Raw genomic sequence first — 9155 nt, 5'->3', positions numbered from 1 at the left:
TTCCTGCTTTGCTTTCAAGGCCATGGATTGTCTGTTCTCCCCCCATTCAGGATTGGGATACCAGATCACAAAAGCCAGCACCGTGTCTTGAAAATGCAGTGGGTGCTTTTGTTCTATTTTCAAAAGCTTCTTTTGTGCTTCTTTCAGCACTGCCTCTCAAAAGCAGAAGGGTCCCCACATGTATCTTTAAGCTTTCATTTAAAGCTGTATTTTTTTGGTCTTTACAAGGGCTTGACATGTGAATAGCATGTTTCTTACTGGGGAAATACCTTTTATTCCTTCTTTAATTATGAGCTCATTAGGGACAACTTTGTGGTCAGGCATTTCCTGACAAGCCCTTCTGCACCAGGACAGTATAAATACTTTCTAAGTGTTTGCAAAGGAGGGCTGGATGCTGCTGTTTCAGCAGAGAAGTTGTTGGTGAGGCAATTTAATGCACTTCAGCACAGGGAAGTGCAGACTTCCCTACAGAGTTCTGCTCTAAGGGCACAGTATTTTTTTAAACATCAGAATAAATAGTAATTAAAAAAACAATCACAAAATAATTAAGCTTCAAAAAACCCCCATAGAAGTTAATACTTGGAGCACTAATGTAGGCTTAAAGAGCTTTTCTGAGGTGCACCAAGAGCTTCACATCCAGTAATTGCCAGTCCTGAATTGTAATGAAATTCAGTTTAGTATTTATTTCCCATGAAAATAAAATCCAAATTTTATAATTAGAACCTAAAGGTAGATTCAAGTTAATGAAACTCCTCATTAATGGCAGATAGGAAAATCAGTCGTATGGCTGTGCATGAAAAAATCACTCGTGTGCGAGATGAACATCGTAAGATCAGATGTGGTTTTCATGGCTTTAGATGAGCTGTAGGAAACCTCCCTTTGCTAAGACAAGCCTTCACTATTTAGAATGCAAGTTCCATTTTGCTACAGGCAGCTCAACAGACCACTGGTATCTAACCCCATCCATCAGCTTGATCTACAATCAAAGGTGGGGTTTTTGGACAGCTAGGGAACAAGATGTCATGACCAAACTGACCACTGGTCAGCTTAAGGGTGACAAAACCACTACAGCTGTTTTATTTCTCATACGAAGTAGGAAGCAGACAACAAAAGACTTCCCTAAAATCAGGGCTAGCCGGGAGAAAGCTGGAAGTAAATCCGGCTTCTAATTCACTGCAGGCTCCAGCTAATAACCTTCAAATTGTTCTGTTGGAGATTTGTTCTTAGAGTGTGGTGAAGAGCTGAGATTCTGTGGTTTTGAAGGACACTTCATCTGCACAAACCACAATGAAACCCAGATAAAAATCCACAAACCCCTGCCCTGCACTTCTGTTTGCTATAACACAACCTGGCTGAGAATCTTCATCCTCTACATGCCCACGTTAAGTTATTCATGAAGAAGGAAAAATAATGAACCCAAACGTAGATGTTGAGGTTTTTACCTTGGCTCTTGCCTCACGGGCAGCTTCAGCTTCTGCAGCCATTGCTCTCTGCAGCTGGACAGGTAACTTCACATCCTTGATCTCCACACGTTCCACTTTAATGCCCCAATCATCTGTTGCCTCATCAAGTGTGGCCTGTGTAAGACAGGACAATGAAATTAATCACTGACCTGGCTGCAGACTAATGTCCAAAGAGCATCCAGTAAACCACATTCATTAATTATCTTATGTTTCTTGGACTTTAGGGGCTTTAGTATAAGTACGATGATTTGGTAATTATAAAAGTGTAACTGTTGTCAGCTAACAAAAAACCCCCAGAGCCTGATGAATATGCTGAAGGAATTCTGCAGCATAATTGCCTTCAACAGCAGAGCATTGACATAACGATCCCGGGAAGCCCTCTTTGCCTGTATCCTCATTCCCACTGCTCCACTATTGCCTTAGTCACTCATTTTTATTAAACACAATGCCATCCCAATAGCTCTCAATAGGGTTTTGCCTCAAGCTCCAAATCACAACTTGGCTTATCACCTGGATGGTAAAATAAATCCTGACCTGGAAGTTACCCACAAACTGCTTATGGATGGATTGCACCTCACTTGTGTAGAGCCGCTCGTACCTGCATGCTGTGTGCGATCTCTTCACGATCAGAGAGAATCTGGGAGAGGTTTTTGGTCCCCAGAACATTCCTCAGAGTCGTCTGTGCTAAAAGACGTGTGGCTGAGTCAGCGTTTGTGATGTTTGCCACGGCGAGGATGGCGTTCTGCACTCTGTAATAAACCACTCCGTCCACATTCACTGTCACAGAGTCCTTGGTCAAGATCTGAAAAGCAGTGGGGAAAGCATAATTATTGATGAATATATGGTGAATTATTATGCTAATTACACATTTGTTTTACTTGACAACTACAAAATGGGGTTTGCCTGTCCCAGCAGCCTGGTGCGTTTCAGCTGCAAGGGTGCCAGCCGGACTTCAACATCCCATTAGAAATATCTCTGTTGTTATCTTGCAGTTCATTGTCCTTGGGGGTACTTCTGACTGAAATGCCACCTTGTGCTACTCCATGAGCATGTGCTGATGTCTAGACAAGCTGCAGAGGAAGTCATCTGTGAACATCCTCAGAGCTTGACTCAAGTGATATCCTGAATTTAACACTTGTATGTTAAGCAAAGGATGTGCTTGCAAAGATAAAGACAGATATTCTTGAAGGTTTAGAAGAGGATACACCAGAATGAAACATTAATATTAATTCTATTTTAAAGCTAAGTTAAAGAGACTGAAGTATGCCACATGACCATGAGAAGTGTCCTAATTCCATGTTAGACAATTACTATTATGTTACTTGACAAGAGAGGGACCTGAGAGTTACTTAACCTTACCTGCTCTGTCCTTCCCCAAGCTACCTATTTTAGCAGGCTTTCCATAATAGCCTAAGATAAAGAATGAGCAGCACGCACAGAAATCATGCTGTACAAATAAGAGTGTATTTCTGCTCTACCTACGGAACACAAACAAACCTAAATCCATAGGCATGATTTAATCAAGTCAAAAGGAAAACATCCAACTGCTGGCTTCACTAATGGCACATCAGCAGCTGCAAGCACATTTTGCCTGCCAGTGATTAGGTTTCTACCAATTACCCTTTCGAGTGTACCCTGACAGATGCCATTTGTCTAAATCTGCAACTAACGACGAGGAACAAACTGAGTGGCGCCTACGACAGGTACACAAAACCCACAGAAGGGAGCTGACTGTTATCCTGAGTTGCCACTAACAGCATTTGATATATAACAAGTTCATCGCATTATTTTAGCTGTTTATCCATCTAGATCAATTGGCACAGGAAAGATCAGCGCTGCTCTTGGATATCTTCCAGATTTCCCAGGAACAATTAGAGAATGTTGCATGAAGTCAGGCAGTCTTTATTCCAAACCCTCCTGTTCTAGCTCTCACACAGCATGCAGTTATCCTACTTGGTCCTTAGAGGACAGCATAATTGGTTTTCTTTCAGCAATCTTCTCTTATTGAATGATATTACTCAAGGATATATGCACTCTTCACAATGCACTGAACCTGCCCAGGAGTCTACATTAAAGCTACACACTCCCCAGTACCAAGAGGGGAAAAAGAAAACAAATAGTAACCACTTTAGCAGGTACAAAGGCAAGTGCAGACTCACCTCTTGGGGAGGAATATCGAAAGAAATAGTCCTCATATCAACTTTGATGAAGCTGTCTGTGCAGGGCAGGACAAAAAACAAACCTGTACAAAGATATCCATTCAAGATGTGAAAATGGGTCATTAAACCAGGTGAGATCTGCTACTGAAATAAGCTTAAATCCAACCACTGAGGCTGCACAGCCCTCACGTAACCAGCTCAGCAGCATCCTGGTTTGTGGCTTTCAAACCAGGATGATAAAGTATGCTGAGAAAACTACAGTTGATTCAGGTCTATCTTAGAGATCTTTAACATTTGGGAAAGCCCCAGAACTGTTCACAGCCACTTCTGAAAGTCTGTCCCACACAGTTATTTGCAGGGCCCAATTCTGGCAAGGAGAAGCTATCAAACCATCAACCTCCTTTTGTCCTGGGGGATCAGTGTCATTCTTCAGCTTTACACCAGAATTTCTCATCTGCACAGGAAACGTTTCAAAACTAGCACATAATTTCATTGTTTCTATCTCTTTTGAAGAACACGGACCCTTTCAGACCATTTGGGTTTTAACTCACACACTAGACTTCTTCTTTAAATCAGCACATTTGGTGCTGTTATTCCTCCCTTTACATTCTGTGCTTTGATTCTACCTGAAGACAATGGATTAACTACAGAGATCTGGGTAAGGTTCACATTTACCATTTTCTCCTGATAAAGGAGCACATCCTCTCACTGGAAGTTACAAAAGCCTGGAGAAACCCATTGGCCAGTCTAATGCAATGTCTCCCCCAGCTGCTGCTGCTGACTTACCAAGAACAGAGATTAAAACTGCTCCCAGGACATACCTGGTCCCTTTGCTCCCCCTTTCAGGATGCGTCCAAGTCTGAATATAATGGCTCGCTCGTACTCCTTTATAATCTGTAACAAACAGTTGGATGTCATGCAAGGGTTTCCAGGAGCCATATGTTGGATTCCAAACTGTGCATACACTAGTTTCAGACAGTCTTGAGTTTCAGTGCAACAGACATTTCTATACCAGCTGCTTTTGGGAATTTTAGCCTAAACTTTATTGTCAAAAAGCAAAGAGCAATAGGAACAATCAGGACAATACTGCACAAGAAATATCAGTCCTTCAAGAGTAATTATGCATTCTTGCAATCATTCTCATCTTCCAAACCAGCTCATATACTAATGACAAGTGGGGAGATGTAGTAAAGTCAGTGCAAAAATAGGTTTGACTAAATACTGTAATTTTTTGTCTGTTTGAAGATTAATGCACTGGAAGTTGAGGTCTGTCATACACTGTCTGCTGCAATAGATTAATGTGTGTTTAAAACAAGTAAATAAAATAGAGAACTGTAATAACCACAAGGAAGCACCTGCACTGCTTAGGTTTTAATCCAACACTGAAGTGAACAATTTTACCTTTACGCAGATCCAGATGGATATAGGAAACGTGATAACAGTGAAGAAGAGGGAAGTGATCACCAGGATCCATCCACACAAGCCAAGGCCACTATCAGAGTCATCTGCAAGAGAAGAGCAGCAATCTTCAGACTTTTAAACCCAAGAGTGCCTGTTAAAGAAAGTGTCTGTAACTGGGTATTTATGTGGAATATTCCTTGGAATAAGGCACTGTTGTAGCCAAGCACATCAGGTGTAGCTCAGAAGTAAAATTAAAACCCAAATTCTTTGACTTTCACTAGTCTCTGTCAGTTGTGTGAGACAGCTGAGGGCAGAATGTGGTCCAAGTAACATTTACACATAATTAAGTACACTAACATTTAAGTACAGACTCCCAAATGCCTCCCTCTTCTCCAGTTCCCTCTAGCAGAATGCCCAACGGGCAGCAGCACAAATCCTGATCTTTTATTGCCTAAGGAAGTCAGAGCAACCCCTGTGTAATGAGCGAAACACAAACACTCCAGAGCCCATCAGCCCCAGGGACAGGACGTTTAGTGTTTGGTTTGTGACAGCTGGAACAGATCTCGGAAAACCACTGCTATACCTAGGAAGCAGGATAAGATGTGGTGCAAGATTAGCTGGACGTGAAATAAGGTCTCTATAAAGCACTTCTTGGCCAAAGACTCCTCATGCTTAGAAAACCCGATAGTTCTCTGCCATGGCACCAACTGGAGGGATTTCCAGAGTCAGCGCACACCAAGAGCCGGTGGTTTCAAATACTACACAGCTAAAAAAAGCAACGCAGCGTGACAAGGTGCAGACGTGCTGGGAAGGAGCACTCAGAAAGCCATCGGAAGTTCCATGTCCTGCCAGCTAAGCTTCCTCCAGGCTGCCAGGAGCCCGCTGCCAAGTGGGGATATCCCAGAGTGACACCAAGCAACCATCCTACCGTGGAGATACTGAAATTCACCTCTCTCACTCCAGCCTTTAAAAGGTCAAAAGCACAAAGTGTCAAGAAGCAGCCGCGAAGCTCAGAACAACACAATTCTCACATTTAGATGACAGAACGTGGCTGCAGGTCCACGGTCCCCAAGGTTGCTGAACTGCAAATACCCCCTAACAGTGCTGCAAACACGTAGACCTTACCCTGACTTGATCAGTGCCACAGCGACTTAAAGGACCGGAGTCCTGTGATCTGAAGGACTGAATTCAGCTGCTTGCTTAGAAAGAAACTGCCTTAAAGAATCCAGACACTTTAGTTTAGTTCTACCTGGAATTACCTAATGGATCGTTTTCTGTACTCACCAAACACACCCACAACTCATTTTGTACAACAAAACTGCCCAGTTACGAGTCTCCGAGTCTCCATTCTAACCAGTTATTTTAAATAGAACTCATTTTATTATAAAGCAAAATCTTGATTTTTAAAAACATCCATGGATTTTACTACCCAGTCCCGTGAGGAAGCATTTCATTGTGCCTGAATTAAACTTAGCATTAGCAGTGTATACCTTGGATAAAAAGAGCAGTGAGACAGGTCAGTCGTTAGATATCACTAATCTTGAAAGTGAGTAATAGCAAATAATAGCAGATACCTTGCAAACTGAGATCCACACTATCTGACTAAAGTCACAGATATCAGCAAAATAACTGGGAACTTCCAGCTTCCTTCCAGCCCTCTTTTACACCAACTGTGGGTCTTGGAGCCACTGCTCCAGGCCTTTCAAGTATGGTGGAATATGGAGGCAGTGAAGAATAATCAGGTTTTGTCGTACACAGTATCTTGCTTTAGGAAGTTACTCAAAGCTTCGAAGCCAGCTGGCTGTCTTATCTATAATGTGCATTCCTGTCACATGCCAGGATAGTAATCATCAAGGACGTGTCATATCAGCTGTCATTTTAAAGTTCCTCTGTGGAAAGTTACCTAAAGTTATTGCCCCAAGGTTTATTATTGCGCAGTGGAAATAGAGATGACAGCAGTAATTTCCAGGCCTTCTGCAAAAGTCAGGGAAATGCATTACCTACATATATCAGCATTAAGCAAACTGCAGGCATTAAGCAACATCTGTAAACTCATTAGTGAAGAGAACATTACTTTTCATTTTGCAACAAGGTATTAGTCAGCCTAAAGCCATAAGCAGCATTCACAAGCTACACTGATAAGGAGAAAGAGTCTCCCTCTCTCTTTTACTGTCATAAACTTAAAGAAGCTGAGGATTGTGCTCCGGTTTTTCTCTACTGTTTAACATCAAGTCTTCACCAACCTGCTCTACAGAACAGGAAAAGAAATACCTATTTGCTTCTCTGTTGAACAGGAAGCACAGAGGTCACAACTCACGCTTTATTTCACAGTGACTTTCCCATCACATGGTGCATTTCACAAGATAAAAAGCAAGAGATGCTGTCTTGTGAAAAACTGTGAAATACCAGAAACACGCTTGGGCACCTGTGGAATGAGCTTCCTGATTGCAACTTTTGACCATCTCATTCATGGGACTTGGATAACTCCATCAACAGGCCATTGTGGCCTGATTTCTCAGTCTGGCTTCTTGATACTGGATCCTAAAGAGCAGCTGGACAACAGCACCGAAATGAGACTGACAGGGATGGCAGAATTACACAAGAATTAAGAAATAAACAACAAAGAGTATTAAAAAAAAGAGTTTAATGGAACCATCTTCACTCCCTTTAAGGCTGCCTGGAACAGTTGCTGTTACTTTAGCAAGAAATCATCACTTGGATCATCAAACAGTATTAACAATTTATAATAAACACTTAGTGCTGGAGGCTGAGATGGAACAGGGAGCTCTCATCACCACTTCAGGAGTGGCACATACACTTCACCTGCCATTTATTTCCATCTGCAAAGACTATCTGAATAAGCACATCACTGCCATAGAGCAGGATTCCCTTCACTGCCATAGAGCCGGAATGTTATAAATGGAACCTCCTGGGTACCATGGGAGGAAGGGACCTTCCCCCAACTGTGCACACACCAGATTTAAAGCAAATGCATGTGGGAGATCAGCTGGGCTGAGGGCAAGGCAACAGCAGGCACAGGTCTCCACTTCCACACTGCTCAAACACATGATTGTCCGAGAACGACTGAAGGGGGTTATTCTGTGACAGTTATTCAGTGTTTGTTAACCAGCAAACAATCAGGAATAATAAGGAATACTGCTCTCAATGAGAACTACATGTCTTTTCAGATGCTTCTCAAAGAATTTCACATGGGAAATGGCATTAAGACATAATTTGGGTTATTAAGATGTAAAGATTTTTGCAATTTATTCCATAGATACTTTATTACAACAAAAATACCTGGTAGGCAGCTCTAGCCTCCAAACCAGCCCATCAGACAGTAACTACAGCAGAAAGCACCTCAGCAGCACGTCAAGTGAAAGGCGTGCAGACAAGGTTAGCACCAGTGCCCGCTGCTCAGTATTAATAACTCGTGTTCTTACAGATGAAATGTGCATCCTCTGAGCATACAAACCTGGCATGTGCCACTGGGCAGGGGGCCCAAACACGTCTACAGCTATTTATTCAACTCACATTATCCAGCCAAAGCCTTTGCGTATATCAAAAATCTCACAAATCTATTTCCTTCTCCAGTTGCAAGTGACAAAAATGTACAATAAATCATAACTTTCCTGTACCCTGAACAAAACAGGAAACGCTCCAGTGACACAAACTGGTGGCTGTTACTTCAGTGCATCATCCCCAAAGCCTCCTGCCCCAGGTTACACTCACACCTACTAACCTGGAAGCCAAAACCCACTAGAAAGAAGGAAAAAGTAACATCAGCTTCAGTGCCCCACTTGAGAAAACACCGTTGACTTCTCGCTTCCTCCTGTCACACCTTTCGAACACTGCTCCAGTGCAGGGCACCATGGTGTAAACAACCGGTCCCTAAACCCTCTTTGTTCTTATTTACCGCCTCGGGAACTGGTTCTGTTGACTCGGCTCTTAATCACTCGCTCTGTTTTCCCCTCCGTGCCCGAGCTACCGCACAGGGAAACCAAACAGAACACCCCGAGTTTCGCCACTGGGGCCAACTCTCCGCGATGCTCTTCCTTCCCCCTCCCCGTGCGCTGCGGCGGCCCGGAGCGGCGCCGGACCCACCCCAACCCCAACAACCGTCCGCGCTCAG

General features: G+C 43.0%; 1 protein-coding gene across 1 annotated transcript in view; it reads right to left on the bottom strand.

The window, feature by feature from the left end:
* The window catches only part of STOM (stomatin), an 8391-nt gene extending 467 nt beyond the window's left edge, over nucleotides 1-7924 (bottom strand). Inside the window, exons 1-6 of the mRNA XM_010022685.1 lie at nucleotides 7840-7924; nucleotides 5024-5127; nucleotides 4444-4516; nucleotides 3623-3705; nucleotides 2062-2265; nucleotides 1443-1577 (exon numbers count right to left, since the gene is read on the bottom strand). Coding sequence (XP_010020987.1) covers nucleotides 1443-1577; nucleotides 2062-2265; nucleotides 3623-3705; nucleotides 4444-4516; nucleotides 5024-5127; nucleotides 7840-7924 — 684 coding nt within the window. The remainder of the gene's footprint in view (nucleotides 1-1442; nucleotides 1578-2061; nucleotides 2266-3622; nucleotides 3706-4443; nucleotides 4517-5023; nucleotides 5128-7839) is intronic.
* Between the last annotated feature and the right edge of the window lie 1231 nt (nucleotides 7925-9155).

This window comes from Nestor notabilis, unplaced genomic scaffold (genome assembly GCF_000696875.1).
Source record: "Nestor notabilis isolate BGI_N333 unplaced genomic scaffold, ASM69687v1 scaffold9579, whole genome shotgun sequence".
Classification (NCBI taxonomy): Eukaryota; Metazoa; Chordata; class Aves; order Psittaciformes; family Psittacidae; genus Nestor; species Nestor notabilis.
Note: the sequence above shows the minus strand (reverse complement) of the source record. Positions and strands in the feature narration are given on the sequence as shown.